The sequence below is a fragment of the Leuciscus leuciscus genome (assembly GCF_965113295.1).
Source record: "Leuciscus leuciscus genome assembly, chromosome: 18".
Taxonomy (NCBI): Eukaryota; Metazoa; Chordata; class Actinopteri; order Cypriniformes; family Leuciscidae; genus Leuciscus; species Leuciscus leuciscus.
The window spans coordinates 17,441,759-17,463,603 of NC_138742.1; the positions used below are offsets into that span (position 1 = coordinate 17,441,759).

A 21,845-nucleotide genomic window follows, 5' to 3' on the forward strand; every position below is an offset into this window, starting at 1 on the left:
TTACTGCAATATTGATATTTCTAGTCGCCTGAGCTTAGGAGGGGACTGAGAAATGTGTGAAAATGGGGGTGGGTCCGGTCTCGTGGGACTAGACACTTTTTTCTCCTTTCGCCTGTGAGTGACGCGCGCGACCGAGACGCGGGGTAGCTTTCTTATAACGTAAAGGAAGCTAGCCCGTGACCGTCCACTTCTGACATCCCTGTGAGCGGCGCCTGTTTGCGCGGCTCGAACAGAGGGGGAGAGCGCGGGAAGGGGCGAGCGTCATCATGTTTTGCGTCAGCGTTTGTTTGCAGGCGTGCGTGTATAAAAACAGGCTCGTTTACTGCAGTATATGTATTTCCAGTCGCCTGAGCTTAGGAGGGGACTGAGAAATATGTGAGGAATGGAGGTTAGTCCGTCCTGGGTGGGGCTAAACACTCTTCTCTCCTTTAGCCAGTGACGGGGGGTCTTTTTTGTAACGTAAAGGAAGCTATAGCCCGAGACCATCCGTTTCTGACATCCCTTGTGAGCGGCGCCGTTTGCGCGGCTTGACAGAGGGGGGTACAGCTGTCTATGATAGCAGCGTTGTCTGCTTCATCCCCTGAGGCGACGGCGGTGCGGACGAAAGCCGGCCGCTGCGCGTCGGGAGGTGGGGGGAGAAGGAGATAGCGAGGCTCGCGGGAGGGGCTCCGGCGAGCGCTCAGCTACTATATCCGGCTCCGGAGGCCTCTGAGCGCGGCGTTTCTTCTTACGCGGCGCGGTGGAGGCAGACGGAGCGAGGTCCAGGCAGAGAGCGCAGATCAGATGGCGGTCGCTGTCGCTGAGCGGGGCTCTGCACGAGCCACAGGAGGAGCGAGGCATTTGCAACAACGCCTCGCGCTCTTTTAGATGCAGTGTGTCGCGGGGCGAACACACAAACACACACAACGAGAGCAAAAAAGGATATAATCCGCCGGATAGCGGAGCAGGCAGGGAAGGCTGAAGGAGGCGAAGACGGCCGGCTTCTTCAGGCTGATATCCTCGGCGTGCTGGTCGCTTGTTTCAACGGCGGCGGCTTCCTCAGAGTCCAGCGATGCGGAGAGCGTCGCTGAAGAGACAGAAATCAGTGAAGCAGCCTCTGAGCCTCGCTTATATACGCTAAGCCACACCCCCTCTTTCGCGGGCTGTGACGCATGAGGCATGTGACGTCACGTCTAAGGCTCAGCGATAGGCTGCTGCAGTTGCCGAAGGGCAGCCAATGGGCATGCTAGTAAGCCTGCCCTAGGTCTGCGTGCTGCTGCACTGCGTTGACAAAATTATAAAAATTAAGGATAATTTTTTGGCTTCAGATCTCGAGAAAAGATGACTTTCCCGCAGCGTAAGCTACTTACGCAATACGAGAGAACCTCTCGTAAGAGAACCGTGTTACAGTATGTAAACTGCCCCTAAGAAAGCAGCATTATATTAATCATTATTTTATATATTTTCATATTATGGCAGATAACCAATAAACGGTTGATATCTATACCTTTTTGTCAAACACTACCGTTCAAAAGTTTAGGATTGGTAAGATTTTTTTACGTCTTTGAAAGAATTCTCTTATGCTCACCAAGGCTTGACTTATATGATCAAAAACACAGTAAAACAGTAATATTGTAAAATATTATTAAAATATAAAATAACTGTTTTCTATTTGAATATATTTTAAAATGTAATTTATTTCTGTAATGCAAAGCGGAATTTTCTGCAGCCATCACTACAAGTTTTCAGTGTCACATGATCCTTCAGAAAATGTTATAAATGTATTTTCTATCACTTTTGATCAGTTTAATGCATCCTTGCGATGAATGTTAAAAAAAGAAAAATAATTATTGACTGTTTAAACAGTAGTTTAAATTAAAATCAACCATTTTAAATGATACATTTGAATTTAGACATCACAAAATTAACATACAGTATGAAAAATAGATATTCATTTGAGATTTGAGATAAGATTATATTTACCAGTGTTATTAAATTATTAGCAGTTTTAAAGATGAACTTAAACTGAGAGTTAGATGACAGCAAAGATGATCTAAGTGTAAATATAAAGGTAATTAGCATATACAATTAATATCGAATAAATTAAAAACATAGATTGTACCAAATTCACACACAAAAAAACAACAACACACACACAATGGAAGTTTGTGTATGCTGTTTATCGACCAATTCTAGTACTAATTCATCAAATGATGACGATATGATGGTAAATTCACTTTAGAAAATTGGGCACTAAAGCAAGACAGTGTATGGTAAAAAAAACAATGCTATTATCAGGTGCAATTCATTCTTAATAACTTCCCCTGCTGAAAATGAGTTGTGTCATTACAGTCATCCATGTGATGTACAGGAAGCGTCTAACAGCTGCCCTTCAGAACTAATCAACGGTCTTTGTCTCCTCAAATAACACTAAAATTAATCCAGCCATCTTCAGTCACGTCTTCGATACAGCCGCTGAATGTTAACGTGACTGTAAATTCAGATGAAGATCAGACGAAGGGCAGAGGGGTTAGTGTTGGTTTAGCGACCTTCCTGAGAGAGGTGGATGAGTGGCCACAGACCATTGAGAGGTGCACACGTGGTCTTTGTAATGCAAAACAAAAACCTCATGAAAACGGTTCAGCTGCCTCTTCAAAATGCCATTAGAAAAACTAATGCTGACAAGCACCTTTAATCTTTGTCATTTCACTAAAATCTGCATTATATTTGTGGTAATGGAAAACAATGTACAACCCAACATGGCAGAATCAAAGGAAAATGGCATGAATAAAGGGCAATTTTTCTACTGAAGTCGTTCGTCTTTCCAAGCCACTTCTTTTCGGTTCGCTTCCTGCCCCATTCTTTGCCCCACTGGAACACTGAAATTGGGCATAAAGAATCTGCTGACCTCCAAGAACCAGTGATCGGCACCACTGGTTGCAAAACAAGTAGCTTTTCCAGATGGCTGTTTCTAAACAAGGTCCACTTCGAGTTTTTTTTCAGAGCTCTGGAGTTAAGTCCGATGACTCAACCCAGGTGCCAAAGTGAGGGAGAGAGAAAGACGAAAACAAAAAGCATTTCATGATCTGGGACAAAGTCTGAGTCTACTGTTTATTTCATTAGACTCCATTAAGAGTCAATGAGGCCAGAGAGATGGGCTAGCATAGCATCACCAGACTTAATTTAGAAAATGATTCCATCTCTCATTCTGAGGTCCCCCAAGGATCCACATGCAGATGTGATCCTGAACCTGCATAATATATCCACATTCTGACAAAAGGATAGTGGAATCAGTTCTGTAACTCTTTATGTCTTGTGAGGAAGCTACATCACATAACACATCACATGAGTTATTCAGTATTTGTCTAGGTTCTGTAAAGAGGTGCATGTTCATGAGGCCATGTAAACACCAATCACCTGCAAGCAAATCTGTTAACTTGTTATCTACACCCTTTGCAATTTTCAATGATGTCTTTTAGATTTCGCAATCTTCAGGACCAAGAAAATGTCAAAACACCGCCAAAGACAATTTACTGAGCGAAATGAGAAAAAGGATCAATACGGATAATTCCCGTCCATCAACAAAGTCAGAGAAGCAAACACTTAAAAGTTCAAGCTGCCCTTTAAAGTGCTGTATAAACCACCAGTTGAACTTTTGGTCACATTTTATTTTAAGGTGTCATTGTTACAGTGTAATTATATATTTAAGTACTGATTAATATTAAGCAACTACATGTACTTACTATAGGGTTAGGGTAGGATTAGGATTTGGTTGAGGGTTAGTTGCATGTAATTATGCATAATTTACTGTTATTACTATGGTAAGTACATGTAACATATGTAACAAGGACACTGTAAAATAAAGTGTTACTTATTGTTTTAAAATGTCTATTTAATTTTCAATACGAAAAGAGATTAACTTATTATTTTACATTTAATGATATTTTATAAATACATTTTATTACTCTTACATGAATTAAAGTGTTATATATAAGTATATATAAAGATTTGTGTTTTGTAAAGAAATTCATGTGCAGGCACAAATTATAATGGTCTCCAAAACAATTTTCAAGCATTTAATCATACAACTTTATAGATCAACCGACCATGACAAATAAATTCAGTCAAATGTGTCTAAACTGGAAATGCATGCATCTATTTAAGGACAGTCCTGGTGGGACAGGTCTGATCAGATCAGCTATGCAGGCATAGATAACACTTGTCCTTGACAACACAGAGCTGAAATATGGCAGCCTTGCACCTGTTGAGCAGACAGGATCCTTTAACAGGCAGAGGAATCTCACTGGAGTCTGTGGGTATTCAGTCAAACAGAAACTCAGGTTTGAATTCCTCCCTACTGAATCAACAGATCACTTAATGAGGGCTTAATCGAATTCTCAAGGCCGGATTGATAGGGCAAACAGCTTGTGATTACGTTAACCTCCCTGGTTGCTTCGCAGACACAAGGTTTCTGCATGGATGCATGTCTGCTTCAGTCAACCGCAGTGTCTAATTCAATCCAAACTCAATTACACTCTCCGTTATAATGGCCTTTAATAACATGGTTTACTTGCAGGAGAGCAGTCCACCAGAGCCGACGTAATGCATTGCACACTGAGAGAGCAGTCCAGTCATTCAAATATATACCAGTGATGAAATCAAGTCTGCTTGTTGCGATTACACTGTGCTACTGCTTTTACAATGTATTAGCATTCAAACATGCCATTATCATATCTCCCTACTGAGACTGTAACATCAGTGGCTGATATCCTGACAGATTCTTTATAATCACCCTTCACATCACAGAGTAAAAAGAGAAAAGTGAATGTGAAATGTTTTGGTAAACAGCGTTTGCTCTTACCCGCCGTACGCTCCAAAAGTGAAACTCCTCTTTCTCTGCGGCATCTTGGCTAATGGATACAGCTGAGTGCAAAACAGAGAGACAGAACTCTACAGAGACACCAGCACTGCCTCTGTCTCCCTGGACTGACTGAGTAGTCTGTGACTGTGTGTGTGTTTTCGTGTGTAACTGTACACATGCAGCATGCTGTCCTTCCTTTCCACTCCCCTGGCTCCCTCTCTCTCACGCCTCCTTGGCAAATAAGGGACTGAGAGGCTGGCTCTGTCCACTTTCAGTCGCCCCGGTAACCGGTCCCCACTTCTCATTCATATCTTCCTTTAGAGCTATTGTAAACAGTCAGAAATGGAGCAGCAACTAATGTCTTCATAATGTCATGATTGATATATCATTATATACTGTTACATGTAACTTCATTTTAAACATGAATTAGGTAAACAGCTTAAACACCTATCTTACACCCTTACAAACTTTTTGCAAGTTTCAGTCCGACGCAGTTATCATTTTCATGTCCTGCGTTACATTGTTTAAATAGCAAATGCATTTGCGGCCATTGTGCGCCCATGGGCGTGCTGGTCTGAAAACGAGGTGTGTTCTGGCGCATTGTTGGCGCGTTGAAACTGTGTCCAACTGAAACCTGGTCAAAAGTCAATGGCACAATTTTTTTCTTTTTGTTATTTAAAGAGCTCGTTAGTAATGTGTGCTTATAGGCGGGTCCACAACGTGCGTACATTCTGCTTATTAAACACACAGGGACGCACAGCAGCACACAAACATGCCAAATATTAATTTACAATGTAAAAGATAATTATTGTGTATATAAAGATATGGTGGAATCCGGTCTGTCCCGTAGATGGTCTGCTTGCGCACTTTTACCTCGTACACAAGCAGTTCCGTTTGCGCTCTGGAGACGGCTTCGGTCCTTCCACTATCAAATTCCGGGGGACGCCGCTGGAAAAACCAGCAATGCAAGTTTGAGAGGTGGCATCCCGACAAATCTCGCGAGAATCACGACTTATCACGACTCATCAACAACATATGAAGCAGCCTCTACAGAAGACACTAGCACACATTTCATATGTGAATCATGGCAGAGTCAACGAAGAAAATGCGGTCCACTCGGTCAGGCTTTCACTCGTTGGCGAGAGCTAAAAAGCAGCAAAGGATGCAACAGCGATGCTGACCTGGCGTTCTTGTTGATGGACTAGTAAGTAAATCTCTTATTTGTAAACTTGCTTGCGTTCTATGTTGTATGTTGTTGCGCTTGCTTGTTGTAGGTCATTTTTTACGAAGTTGTTCATTCATCCATTGTTGATAATAAGACCAGTCCACTAATTTCCACATGTCTAGCTAGCTGTCGATTAGCAGAGCTATTAGCAGACTTGATAACAAACACTTGTTTCTCTTACGTGTTTTTGCGTTATGTTTTATTGCCCAGCTTGCCTCACAAGCAAGTTTACCAGCTGAACACAGGTGTTGTGATGTGTATTTATCATGTAGTCCTTGTCTCATTCAGGTTTCGTATGGCATGTGTACTGTGCTTATGCAAACTTTAGCTGGCATATTTGTATGAAATCGTGAAACATTACCTCGTCAGTAGACATCTTCGGAGGCTATCTGTGCCTGCTCGATGTCCGATGCTTCCATCCTACTGAACAGGTACTGGTATACAGGGGGGAGGGGATCAGGTCATGAGTGCAGAGACTGCTCTGCGTGAGTGGGATTTACGACAGTAACGTTAAATACAAGTACGCCACAGCGACTCTAGGGGTCGCTGTTTGACAAAAACGGAAAACTGCATAGTGTGTCTTTAACGCAAGTAAATCCCAAAACACACCCATTACTCATTAAGAGAATAGGGACAACCCTTTTAGACCTTGCGCCAACCATTTTTCCCGTCGTTAAACTAGCAAAAGTGGATTCGGACACGCCCTAACTGAACTTGCGCCCTGCGCTTTAGACCATGCGCTTAGATCATTAAAATAGGGCCCTAAAAATGCATATTTATATTTTATATTTATTTAAAATATATGATGATGGTGAGATCATATCTCTGTGTGGTGCAGGCCGGCTGATGTCAGACTCCTTGTGCATACAAAAATATCTCTGGATTATTGCAATTAATGGCAAAAGGAATGCTTGGAAATGAAAACTGATATTTCCTACTCACACACTACAGCAAAATATATAAATAACTGGCTTAAAACCATTTTTTCTTTGTGGAAATACTAATGTGCCTAAGACTTTTTCACAGTATTGTATATTAAATAAGTAAATTAAAAATAAAATCCCTAAAAACTTATACAAAAATTTTTTTAAAAAGGTACATATCATGCATCCCAAAAATCATTACTGGTGACGCTTGTGGAAAACAAAATACACACTTCAGGGATCATGTGTCTCCTAAAAACAGCTGCTCAAACAAAAGTGTTTGTCCACTGTTGACACAGAGTTGTGTTCTTTTTCAAAGTCACTTAACTATTTACCTAACTGCACACTCCTTGAGCCTTGGACAAAGTCAAAGGAGAAGTGTATTTGTAGGTCAGTCATTAAGTGACTTGCTTCGCACAGAAGGTCTTGTGGGACTGAAGTCCGAGTCTGGCAGTATGCCTCTCTGATTATTAAGCAGCACACAGTTGCCCTGTCCCATGGTTGAGTTTCAGGATTTATCTGCCAATAGCAGTTTAGAGTCTTCTTCGGCTTTTGCTGGTACATGTTTTTGTCCTTTATCAGGAGTGGATGGCACACAGGCTTCCAAAAGAACGCAAAAGCTGTGATCTCCTCAGAGATAGTCCTAATCGTCCCTGACGTGCTGTTCTCAAACCCAGACGGTCTGGAACATCTAGCCAGCGGCTGAAACCTCAATGACAAGAGTGTTAAACTGCTGATTCATCTCAAAATCCAGGTTCATGACAGCATGCTCGACAAAATGGCTACTTGGCATTTTTCAACTGATTCAAAGGAACTAGCAAAACTGCACACAAAACACATCCAGTAAACATTTAAAAATGACTGTGTTATGAAGCAGGGCGAGATTGCTAATGAGAGACACATATCAGCGCCACACGCGAGTCCCTTTTTTAGGAATATTAAGGAATGAGGACATTTCATTCTACCGAACTACCCGCAAGTGCTGAACTAGTCTGTGTGTGTGTGACTACTACTCAAACAGTTTATTTGATGAATTTAACTTGTGAGGTAACGCAACGCTGTTTAACTTAGTCTAAAGTAACACTATCATACTAAACAGCATTTGACTGAGTTGAAAGTTATAATGTTATTCTAGTTTGTTTGCTATATGAGACTAGCAGTAAGCTAGATCAACATTAGAATAACATACTGATCATATTCTAACATTTCATCATGTTGAGCTATATACCATTAATCATTTTTATGTACATATGCTCACCTGTCTAATAAAGTACATACAAGAGCGGCGTCTCGTCAAGTCGTGAAGCTCTGTCAAGCCCAAGTTTGTCGCGGACACGGAGCTCTCTGCATCTCGAAAACGCCACACCGATATTGATCCTCGTTTTAGTTCTCCCTTTGTCCCAAAATCTGCTTGCCATGGTCCATAATGTTTGAACGAAATAACAACAGTGTGCCACTAGACATTACGCAGTTGTCCACATCTGTCGCCATGGTTACTATGGCAGTACAAGCGGAAACCAGGGATAACGCGGATATTATGTCATTCAGGCGACAAGTGACAAGGGACAGGCACTATTTAAAATTGTGAATTTCCCTGAATTTACAAATCCTTCGAAACATTTAGGATAATGGAAGTACACAATTGAAAGAAATATATAACACTTTGCAAGTGGTTTTTGGATATTTTGATACAAAATTCTTACATATTGTACCTTTAATATGTGCTTTATAAGTATTAATAAACAGCCAATATCCTAGCAATATGCATGCTATTAGCAACTAGTTAATAGTGAGAATTGGACCCTAAACTAAAGTGTTACCATTTCGATTTTTTGGTTGCATGTTTTTGTTTTCTTTTTTGCATGTAGCATGTAGCATGTAGCATGCTAAAATTGGCAGCGTATAGGCTGTGTGTGTGTGTGTGTGTGTGTGTGTGTGTGTGTGTGTGTGTGTGTGTGTGTGTGTGTGTGTGTGTGTGTGTGAGTGTGTTTAACATACATACAACAGTTACTTCTGGCCCTTGAATCTGATTGGCTAAGAGGTCTTCATGCGATATTCTACCAGTATCACCAGTATGTTTCTTATGCTCAAATGGCATTTAAAAAAAGCTAGACCAGCTAATTCGCATGTGCAGTCCTAAGCGTGGGTATCAGGTTTCTATGGGAACCAAAGTTTCTAACGGCAACTCTGCAGTGACGCAATGATATTGCGACACAGCGATTGGCTCTTTTAAGGCAAATTCACACCGCACAGACAAACACCAACAAACACCATCAAACAAGTTGGCCATTGGACTTTTCATTTTTTGAAAAATATCTGTCATGTTCACACTGCCCCAACAGACACTGACAAACGGTAACAGACGCCGACAGGGGTAACAAACGTGTTTGTTGCCATTTGTCCGTGTTGTAGTGTGAACTGTCCGCCAAATTGCGCGTTGCAGTTTCTCCCATTCATAAATAATAGGAGTGCACCGTCTTTTTACATTTATAGCAGTAAACCCACTGTAATTTTACAAATACTATGTTGTTGTATTTTTTTTAGGCAAGAATGTAGTTGTTTAAACTTAAAATATGCGGTTTATAATTTTTGATACATATATATATATACATATGTGTAGCCGCAAATTCTGTAGCCTCAATTCATTGAGATTTACGTATCTAAAGAAAGTCCAGCTACATGAAAGCCCTGACGTGCCCTATGATATATTGTCAGTCCGCCCACAGAGTAGACAGGCTGTCCTCACTGACTCAGATGGCTGTTCTCAGCTCAAAGACATTTGCTCTTAGGGAATAAACTGCCAGGTAGACATTGATCAGACCCAAATACTGTTTACGCAGCTCTTATTTTTCTGCTTCGGGCCACCGCTGTTCATCATTTCAGCCCCAGATGCTCCAAAGTGAATGCTTATTGTTTGAGGGGCAAACTGAAGCCATATCAGTCACATCTCATACAAATGAACGTGGCAACTCCCGTTCACAAGCCAATAAACTCTCATGTCCTTCACAGCCCCTGAGCAAATGGGATTTGTGAGTGTGAGACCAAGGGACTAATATGAACTGTGAACTTATTACATGTCGGTGAAGACAGAAATCAGAGTCTAGGCAAAAACTCACAGGCTAGAGTCTGAAAACTCCTGAAATAACAGAGACTTTAAAAAGCATGGCTCTATCAAAGATCTGCTTTCAGCTAAAATGAATAAAGTGCAGACTGCAGACAGTGGTGTGGTTGTTTATGAGCTGTTGATCCTGTGGCGTGAAAAGGTTCAGCTTACTTCCCCTCAAGCGGGAGGGTTAATTACACCATAACATTTACTCTCTCATGATAAACACCTTGCTTATGGCCACAGCATATAAAAGAGGTTCAATCATGGCTAAGACTATATTTCAACTGGAGAAGAGATGTTTTCAAGGGAGAGGTATTTAGAGGGTAATTGTGCTGGAAATTATCTACAGCCTATCTTTGCCTGCATGTCATTTAAATCAGACTTACACAACACATGCCAGCTACATTAAAACAAGATTACTTCCTCCAATACTTTACTCATAAATCTCTATTTTATATGTGTCTAGATCTTGTTTCAGAAAGGGGAAAAAAACAAACAGAACTACTTTTCACAGGCAGTCACAGGCTTGTGAAGTTTAAAGTGGCCATAGATGTGGCTGTTCGAATGGATTTTTAGAAGCGTCCACATGACCCCATGTCCAAGCAAGGGAAGCAGCCATGGCCTCCTGCACACTGTGCCCTTTCACTGGAGCTCAGTACACTACTGCAGAAACACTGACAGAAAGAGACAGTTGTTCAAGCATATAGAAAAACTAGGGGGGGGGGATATCATATTATTGCTTTTTAGGCCAAAACATTTTTTGTCACATACAGCAAACATCTCCTCACTATACGCTAGCTGCCTGTCCCCTGAACACACTGTAAAAAAATGCGGTCTCTGTAGACACCCCAGGCTCCACAAACGGCAAGAAAAACAAACTTGGCTCACCCGCACCACGAAATCTAACAAACTGTTCCAGCCAATAACCGAAAATAACCTTTAAACAGACAGACAGACAGATGTAAGAATGCTAAGAAGAGGCTAAACAGATTCGTTAACAGAAGACCATCAAATTTAGTTTCTCAGCAGACACTGGATCTCTCTCCTCCCAGGAAACTCTGTGCTGGATCAATGACCTGACTAAGTGACTGTTTGGCATATTCCGTGCCCATCGATCTTAGTGCCATGTAGAGAAGATCTATTATAGTAATAATGGATGCTTGGTACTATAATACTCCTGTGCCAGTTGGACCAGGCCTACAGACACAGGGTGAAGTACAAACAGAGTTCATCTCTATCTCCTGAGGCTGAGAGCTCAATCTTTCTCTTTCTCGCAAACGTATGCCTCATATATCAATGCATTTACGCTTGTAAATAAATCCTTAAAGAGATGTCAGTTGCACAGCCTGTTCAGAGCAACACCGGCACCTACTGGCAGATCATGCAACTGCAAGGAAAAGTTATGTGTGTGTGTGTGTGTGTGTGTGTGTGTGTGTGTGTGTGTGTGTGTGTGTGTGTGTGTGTGTGTGTACTTGTACAACTATCTTTGTGAGGACCAGTTTGAGTTTAGACCATTGGAGTGAGGACAAAGAGAGTAAAGTGAGGACATTTTGGCCGGTCCTCACTTTCTGAGACCCCTTTAAAGGCCTGTTTGAGGGTCAAGACTTGGTTTTAGGGATAAGGTTATAATTAGGTTAAAGGAGAACTCCGGTGAATTTTTAAGTTAATCTTGATCGTTTTACCTTTGTGAGTACTGTCTAGAGAAAAAAAAAAAACGAACCGGATCGGTGGTTGCAACGCGGAGCTGTTACAGTTAATGCCCAGAGCTCCCATTCAGCTAAAACGGCAGTTATGGGGGCATTAACCTAAATAGTGTCTTTGTGCCTCTAAACAGACACAAAATGCAATTAAAATGTCTGTCCAACATGAACAGGGCCCTTACATGACAACAAGATGCGTTTAGCAACTTAGCCATTGTTTAAACTCACCTAAATAGTGTTTTAGACGGCTAGCTGTAGTCTCGCGCTGAAGTCCCGTGGGATCTCAGTAGTAGCCGGAACACGACGCTCCTCCCACCTGCACTATGTGCGCGATTTTTTCCCCCAAACGACTTCAGCGGAAATCCCGCCCTGCAGCTGATTTAATTGGTTTAGGTTACAGTGACGATTGACATGACCAATGAAAACCTTAGAATCAGCTGCAGGGCGGGATTTCCGCTGAAGTGGTTTGGGGAAAAAAAATCACGCGCACTTTTTCCGGCTACAACTGAGTTCCCACGGGACTTCAGCGCGAGACTACAGCTAGCCGTCTAAAACACTATTTAGGTGAGTTTAAACAATGGCTAAGTTGCTAAACGCATCTTGTTGTCATGTAAGGGCCCTGTTCATGTTGGACAGACATTTTAATTGCATTTTGTGTCTGTTAAGAGGCACAAAGACACTCTTTAGGTTAATGCCCCCATAACTGCCATTTTAGCTGAATGGGAGCTCTGGGCATTAACTGTAACAGCTCCGTGTTGCAAGCACCGATCCGGTTCGGTTTTTTTTTCTATAGACAGTACTCACAAAGGTAAAACGATCAAGATTAACTTAAAAATTCACCGGAGTTCTCCTTTAAGGGTAGGTTTAGGGTAAGGGTTCAGGTTGGCACTTAGTTGTGATGGGTAAGGTTAGGGTAAGCGGCTAGAGATTGCATTGTGTCAATGAATGTCCTAGATGTCCTAGATGTCCAAGAATGTGTGTGTGTGTGTGTGTGTGTGTGTGTGTGTGTGTGTGTGTGTGTGTGTGTGTGTGTGTGTGTGTGTGTGTGTGTGTGTGTGTGTGTGTGTGAGAGAGAGAGAGAGACAGACAGAGACAACTTTAATACGCCCATGAACCGCCCACAATCCATTCCCTGGGTCACCTTGATTTTGCCAAGTAAGACATGTCCTGGTACAACATTCCTGCCCAAAAACATAGTCCTAACCCTATCCATAAACCTAACCCTACCCAAAATTTTTCCTAAAATCAGAGTGAAATAATAGGTGAATAACACTGATGTAATAGAAGCGCCTAACCCTGGTTGTAAGCCTAAACTTGACATAAACTGTAAACTTGTCCCTCAAATCTGACCATCTGATGTATTTTACACACAAAACTGGAAAGCAGTTTCTCACTCTGGCATGAAGCTGTGATCTGGCTTGATGGCTTCCAATAAGCACTTTTGAGGATACATAAAGCACAGCCTAAAAATGTTTTTTTTTTTACAACTCTAATTGTCAATAAAAATACATTTCAGTCATATGCGTCAGAAGTGTCTCGACTTGCTTGTGCTTAAATTTGAAAATGGATTCTTTCATTTTCTTTTAAAAAATGTGTCATGAGTCTCTCTTGCCTACACTATCTACACAAACGTGAGAGAAAGAAGAGGACAAAATACAGAAATAAAGATGAGAGAAAAGATAGATAGATAGATAGATAGATACTAAATTCAACAGACAATTGTTAAAAAACTTGAAAAAATATATATTTTCTTACATGTAATGAAAAAATCACTCACAAAAAAGGTTGTCTAACTTTCCTTGACATTATCATGCTACATACAGCAGGGCGATATCAACTATATCATCTTTCATGTCCAGTGAGGCCATTCAGAGAGTCATATGTGTAGTATCCCAGAAGGCGTCCAGCAGAGAGTGTGTTGCACTTACGCATCACAGCAGAGCTAAATTACTTTCTTATCTGCGTGACGCAGCAATACACCTGATGCTTCTAGGTATGCCTTACATAACTCAGCATATTGGTGCACATTCATTCAGAGCACACTGACTGTACAGACTAACGCTGCCCAGCACTGTTTGTGCATGGATTCTCTGAGATACAAACAAAAGGTTTTCTTCAAAGTTCCATTACAGAAGAACACGCAATCAGTCAATAAAATGTGATGAAGTTTGTTATAAACAACAGTAATAGTGCAATGATGAATATCTGCAAAGATTCGAGCCATACTGTTTGATAGCTCTCTGTGAAGAACTGAAAAAGATTTAAATCACTCTCCATTACACTGTGCAGTCAAATGCTCCAAACAAACATATAATCCTCTGATGTGAAATAAAGCTGAAATGAATAATAAATATTAGGATAAAAAAAGGAATGGTGAAGTAAAAATAAGTTGAAGTTGAAGTACTAAAATTACAGAAATAAATAAATATAGAAATATCAGGTTTTGGGTAAGGGATGAGGCGAGGACTCAAGATGCAGAACAATTGGCTTTTTTTGTTATAAAAAATAAAACAAATAAAAACTATATGGGAGAAAACTCTGGATCCAAACACAGGGCAGGGTAGGACAGGTTAAGGCCGGGCAAGGCAGGGCAAGGTAGGGCAGGGCAGAGCAGGGCAGGACATAACAACAAACTCATACAGGACTGCTCCCTATTTATGCTCCTTGTGTTTGCAGTCCTGTGTGAGTTCGTTGTTATGTACAAAGCAGATAAAGCAGGTATTCCAACCCCCAACTTCAGTATTCTCTCAGCTCTACTTCAAAGGATCTGAAACTCCACATAACCTGAACAAAGAGAGACAGGCAATAAGTCTGTGGGGTGCAAGAGTGTCTAAGACAGGATTCAGACAAGGGTAGAGAGCCAGAGAAAGTGAATATGCAGGGAGGACACATCATGATGGACTGTCCATCACTAAAGCTTGCCAGTAGTTTTGGCTCTCATGTAAGTGTCATCTTAATGTATCGTTCAGTAAAAGTAGGCTCTTCAGCTCAGCAAGAGGACAGGGCATTAAGTTGGAGCTATCTGTCAGTCCCAGATTTTGTATTTTCAGTCAGGCCGTCACTCTCAAAGGCCATCCGGTTTACCCAGCTTTCTCCTCACCTACTGTGACTTTTCTGCCTGGGAAGCTTTCCAAAGTAAATTGACATTTCTCTCAGAGGACTAAAGACTTGGAGTGTCGTTCTTCTGTTGCATTCTGATAACTTCATGAAGATGAAAGCACACAAACTACCTGTTCATCTTATGAATTTCATACATTTGTCCCAGCTATACAGTCCTTCACTCAAATTATATCAATTATAAAGAAGGAAATGCTGGTAAATGCTAATTAATCTCAAATCTTAATCTTCAAAAAGTACATAAATTAAGTTATGAATATGGTGCATTTTCTTAAAATTTTTACTTTATAGCATATGTTTTGGGTCTTATTGTCAATGGTTCATTGGTGCACAATATTTCAAAGAACATCGAGTTCTTTTGATCCCCTTCAAACACCTGTTTCGGTAAATCAAATAGCTCAAGTAAAATATTGTAATTCGATTTTTTGGCGGCTTTAAATATAACAGATGACAGTTAAGCAGTGAAATAAAGCATGCAAATATTCAATATAAAGCAATCACAACACAACAGAATAACAGATTGTCTCATTTAGAAAAAGAGTGAAGATGACATCAGTGCTGAATAAGTGGCTTCAAGGGTCACTTCAGCAAATAAACAAAATAAGCTTTTCCCACAATTCTTTGCATTGAGCATATGTCAACAGGCATTCTGCAGCCAACAAGCCCATTCAATTAATGAAACATTTGGCATTTTTCACCACACAAAAGCACATCCTAAACAACAAAGTGCTTTGCTGGTAATTAGATGGGCAATTTAATTTCTTAGAATGCCAATGCTACATAAAGCAGCCTGTTTGTTTGCCAACCTGCAGAGTAAATCTGGCAAACTAAATCAAACTAAAATCTAAATCAAACTAATCTCTCAGGGTGGAGAAAGGGACGACATCTTCGCTCCTGTAGCTTTGCTTCAAACCGTAGCTCTTTATCAAAGACTTCTGGCTCATTTAATATCACAACAGCTAAGGCGAACACGGAGCAGTCAGATCTAAGCAGCTGGACAAAATCTGACTTAAAACTGAAAGTAGATCACAAGTGATCTGCAAACAAAATATTGTTTTGTAGTAATAGACGCCATTTCCATCTGTTTACTAATGCCGCAGACAGAGATGACATGAATGGCAACTAGTTTTTCTCTGCAAAAAATCTAAAGAAATGAAGTGCAAACGGCATAGCTTACTCTAATGACATTACGGTGGGGATCCGCAATGAGCCAAGCTGCTAACTGAGATTGGCAGAACATCACTGCTAGAATCCATGAATACAGATGAAGAAGTTTCATAATCAAGTAATAAACATGCTCTAATAGATTGTGTCGCTATGTAAATCAAAACAAGAAATTACTTAAGCTGATTTTTTAAGGGCTTCGCGTCACCAGTTATAGAGCAGGGGTAGTTTTTAGAGTTTAAGATTTTTATTTCTTAATGTTTTTGAAAGAAGTCTCTAATGCTAACAAAGGCCAATTTTTTAACAAAAATACAGTAAAACCAGCAATATTCTGAAATATCATTACAACTGAAACAGCTGAATTATATATATATATATATACAGTACTGTGCAAAAGTCTTAGGCATGTTAATATCCCCCCCCTACTTAAGAAGCTAAGGCTGCGGTATTTTATTCTGAGCTTGAGTGACCCAATGTGCTTTAAAAACATATATTACATACACTTCCAAAAAAAAAAAAAATTCTCCATAAAAACAAACAAATTAATCTTCCATTTGAGCCACTTGAGCTACAATTAGTGTTTATAAATGAGAGGCATACTTCACGTTTGATTTTTCTATTCATTGTGTTATAACCATAATCAAAATGCTATAGTTCTTGAGATTAATGTTATGCGTCCTTTAGAAAATGTATATCCTGCCATGACCTGACCTATCATGCCATATAACTGTTTCAGGATCAGAAAACAATTAAGCTAAAATACATAGATTCAATTATTATATTGTTTTTTGAGTATTCAAAAGTGTACAATAACCACTCATTTTTTACTAAGTTTTTAAAACCATAAATGTGATCAATGTTTTGTTTGTCATATTTTTCTGCTCATATTACCAATTCATGATAAATGACCATATAAGGGAGCTGCTTTTCCCTCAAAAATAGTAACACATTGAGAATAAAAAAATACAAACAAAAAGACTTGTCAATTATGCTTAAAATCAGATTAAACAATTAAGAAGTAACCATGGTGATGTTTAAATCTCCTTTCATAACATGACATAACATCTAAAATATTTCAACTAACAACAACAATAGCAGGTTTCTTATCAGAAACTGATTTACGGACCTTATTCCAGATGTTAAGCATCTAGCAGAACCTGGAAAGGTGCCATGAACACAGATACAACATTTATCAAAGGGAGAGCAAGTGTTTTCAGAAAGCACAATAAATCATTGTGATACAGAGAAACAGATGTATGGCCTGAAAATAATGATAACCACATTAACCATTAGCCTGCCGGACACTAACGGACGGTGTACGTACAACATATAGTACGTCCATTTTTCAAAGTTTATGTGTTCATGGCTCTGATTTATTCACTACATAATCGCAAGAGACATCATTTTGAATTAACCTTAGGTCACCTTGAATAATAAATAAGAGTCAGGCTACATGTGTGCACTGTTCTTACACTCAAAAGCACTCCTTCCAGGTTCCAGCCTTACCACTTCAAGTCCCTCTGGAGAGATCCAGCAGCCAATTAGCTGAAGCCCTGAGGCAGCTTGACGCATCTCAGGCAGGATCCAGGGTGACAGATCTGTTCTTGCTTAAAGCTCAACTCTGAGGAAGAGCAAGCTACTGCAAACAAATACCTCATCTAAAGCAGCACTATTCATCCAACTGTCCCAACAGAGCCTACAAATCTGAGGAATGAGGTTTTGTCTCTTAGATGAGCATGCAAAACATGGCAGAGTGCTGAGTGCACTGTATGGCCCTTTATCTGACGACATGCTGAGCGGTCAAAAGGGATACTCTTCTCATGGAAATATGCCAACTTCTCATGCACAGAATGGACTTTACTATTTTGCAAGTGACTGAGCATTACAGCCAAACTATTGTCCCTATTTTAAAAACAAAGCCTTACAAGGTAACAAAATATAAATAAATAAAAGAATGGCAGACATTTAGGCCAGAGTGGCGAAGATACAAATTATTTTCTTTGTTATTAAAAGATAAGAACAAAGATACACATAACAAAAATGAAAATTGTCATAATTTACTCTCTCAAGTTGTTTTAAACTCAAATAAGCTTCTTTCTTTTTTTGAAAATAAAAGTTATTTTGAAGAATGTGGCTAACCAAACAGTTGCTGGTCCCCAGTGACATTCATGGTATATATTTTCCTAATATGGAAGTCAATGAGGACCAGCAAATGTTTGGTTAGCCACATTCTTCAAAATATCTTCTTCTTTTTCAGCACAAGAAAAAAATGAATACAGGTTTGGAAGGACATCATTTTTGGGGGGAGTGAACTATCCCTTTAAGGACAAGTGGCATTTTTACTATTAGGCTACTGTCACTTTGTTTAGTATATTGGGACGGAGGCGCCAGAACTGCAACTGATAGAATACACTGTAGCACAAAATTTCTTCAAAAGCAGATCGTGGAGACATTTTAATGGTCCACCATCAAAAAATCGTGAAATCACACATCTATGTAAGCTTAGCGTTAAGTTCTGCCAGGAAGACTCAATCAGCGCGTCATGAATTAACTCACTTCTAACCAATCATGTGTTAACACTCTCAGTATAAAAGAATGGTACTTACAACCGTCTGAGTTCGCAGATACTGACGGCGCCAATTACCTCCATCCTCCCCAACCACCTCCAAGATGGTCCTTTCCCTCCATCCTCCCCACCACCACCAGGATGGTCCCTTCCTTTGCCTCCAGGGGGTCGGCTGCGCCCCTGCCTTCATCTTCAGGCGGGATTTGCAGATTCCGTTACCCTCGCATTGCTTGCTAAGGACGGGGCCTACGCCAAAGACTATGCTTGCTGAGCTATTAATACATTTACTTGTTATATCATTTTATCTCCCGAGTCTTTCTGGTAGAAATATATGACACGTAAGACTAGGGAAGCATGAGACATAATCACATGATGGCAAGGGAAACACATGAAAAACAGAATTTCTAAATAATACGGACACCGGCATAGACACCGACACCGGCACGGACACGGACACGGACACCGAGACAGCGACATGGACACACCGTCATACCGGCACGGACACACGGACGCATGGACACACTGGCATGGACACACTGGCACGGACACTCCGGTGAGGACACACTCGCAAGGACACACCGGCACGGACACACTAGCAAGGACACACCGGCACAGACACACTGGCAAGGACACACCGGCACAGACACACCGGCACCGGCACGGAATGGACACGTGCATGGACATCGGCACGGACACACCGGCACGGACACAACGACACGGACACACCGGCACGGACACCGGCACTGACACGGACACACCGGCACAGACACCGGCACTGACACGGACACACCAGCACGAACAATGGCACAGACACCGGCACGGACACGATGTATACAATGATTCATGTACAGTCAGATGTTCTTTGTCTCTGTGTTAGTAAATCAAACCAGTCCCTAAACGGTACGGATGTGACGGTGAGGATATTTTCCCACAGGTTAATCAAAGTGTGACAACACCTGTTATACCGGGATCACCGGGGGGGGTTTAAATCACTAATTTGAAAGCGAAACTAAAATGCGCACGTCCGCATGGGCATTCCATACCTCACCTTCGCCAGTTTTCTCCAGCACGTTACAGAACAACTGACCGCAATTGGATCTAGCAGCAGTAACAATCTGACCTAAGACTGCTTATGGCAGCATGGGCACCACTTTGTTTGATCCTGTCAACCTGCTCCTCTCCAGGACACAAGATGGCCGTCTGATTGAGGATTATGTGGAGGAATTTTTAGAACTCTCCTACATGGTACCTTGGAATGAGGGCACCTTAAAAACTGTGTTTTGGAGCGGGTTGGACTATCATCTTGTCCAACAGGTTACAACGGTTTCAACAACCACTTGTTCCCTGCAGCAGTACCTTGGGGATGTCCTGAGGCTAAGGGGATCATCCTACACAGTAGGTGAGGTGGAAGGAGCCCTCGCCCCACCATCCCAACTGGTGCATTCCTCTTCAGTCCTTCAGTCTCCAGCCTCTGTCCAGAGTCCAGTTAAGGCAAAGCTCTCAGCCAAGATGGAGAGTCCCTCTGCCGTCCCATCATGGCCGCCCTTCCGTTTGGATCCTCACCTTCATCAGTTTTCTCCAGCACATTAACAGTTAGTGTGCAGAAATCGAGTTTCAATGATGAGGTCACGGCATTCATGCGCTCAACATGTCTGTGATCGGCAACAATGCTCATCACTGCAACCTTTCATGCCATGATCTAAATATAATGCTATAGATCTAAATATAATGCTATAATCAACACTTTTCAGTTCACTATTAGTTAACCTTGCGAGCTGTAATAATAAAAACGTGCTAAAAGTTATTACATTTACAAAGATGTTAGCCAATCACAGCAGTCTCACACCAGACACGCCCCTTAAAACAGAGAGCTCAAACCAGAGGGCTAAAATCAGGGTAGCAAAAATGGCTTTTATTTCTAAATTATGAAAAATTTTTATGTAAAAAATCATACTAACATTATAAGTGCACCCCGGCAAACATTATAAAACAATAAAGCAATCCAGTTCATGATGACCCCTTTAATATGGGACAGACAGATAAATATTTTATAGTCAGTCTTAGTGAAGTGCTGACTTGTTAATGGTTACAACTATAGACCAGCAGCTATTGATTTAGGTAATGGAAAAAAGGACTCTCTGTTGTCTAAGTTTGACATTATGAACAGATACAAGGACACCTTAAGCCTGGGCATGCATATTTCATGAACACAACTGAGAATCCAAGGACCCCATCTGAACTATGAATATGGACAATGTTCCTGCTTGTTCTGTTTTTATACATCATTCCCACACAATTAGGGAACATTTAAATTTGATCAACAGAATGCAAAAGATCTCAATCCCTCAAAGGCAAACACAGCTTTTCACCTTAGAGTTCATGTTTTAACCTTGAAAGGTGATTTTTAAATTAGGCTTTCTGGGATCACAGCTCACCAATAAAAGCCCAACAGAGACATGTGAGCCAACAAGCTTTGGCCTTTCACTAAAAAGGTGTCAAAATCTAAATTTACTTCCTGTTCCCTGTTCAGCATGCGAGTCAAAGGCAGGGTAGGTGATTTGTAGCAGAAACATTTTTTGTTTTGCTGGTTGAAAGTCTCTTCACATCCTAATAGCAATCACTAAATTAAGTGGCCTAAATGTATTGTGGATCTAGTGAATCTCATGCTTTCAAACCTAGCTGCTATTGCTAGCCTCTCCGAAAATTGCCTACCCCACCTTTTAGTTTTCACATATCAGAGAAAAAAGGACACTGTGTGTATCTTGATCCACAGTACATATTGCATTAACCCCAGCATGAATACAGCACAGTGTGAGGATGGAAGAGAGAAAAGACTACATAAAATTGTTTTCCCAAATTCAATAAAGTCCTCCGCCAACATGTCTTTTAAGTACGTAATCCATATCAGAAACCCCACTGCTGGTGAAAAACATAGCACGAACACAATGATCCTTTACTTTGAGCAGGCTCTGCTGACTGTTGTCAGTCTCAGAAAGCACACTCACAGTCTCTTTTCTGGCCATCTGATCCGTACAGTACTTCATACAGAACAGCAAGTGCTGGCTAAAAATGCTGATTCAAACTGATTAGCTTGCTACTAAATGGTTTCCACAAGAAATATTAAGAACTGTTTTTAACATTGATAATAATAAGAAATGTTTTTTGAGCTTTAAATCGGCATATCAGAATGATTTCTGAAAGATC

The 21,845-nt window shown here is 40.8% G+C and overlaps 1 protein-coding gene across 12 annotated transcripts in view; it reads right to left on the minus strand.

Moving 5' to 3' along the window:
• The window catches only part of rap1gapa (RAP1 GTPase activating protein a), a 103,134-nt gene that overhangs the window by 75,955 nt on the left and 5,334 nt on the right, over nt 1-21,845 (minus strand). For 4 of the 12 annotated variants that reach the window (XM_082146421.1, XM_082146417.1, XM_082146428.1 and 1 more), the window contains exon 1: nt 4,841-5,022. The exons of 1 other annotated variant lie outside the window; for it this stretch is intronic. In XM_082146421.1, the coding sequence (XP_082002547.1) occupies nt 4,841-4,884 (44 nt within the window). In that variant the 5' untranslated portion in view covers nt 4,885-5,022. Of the gene's footprint in view, nt 1-4,840; nt 5,026-21,845 lie in introns of those variants that run through there. 7 more of the 12 variants (XM_082146425.1, XM_082146415.1, XM_082146424.1 and 4 more) reach the window with 5 other exon arrangements.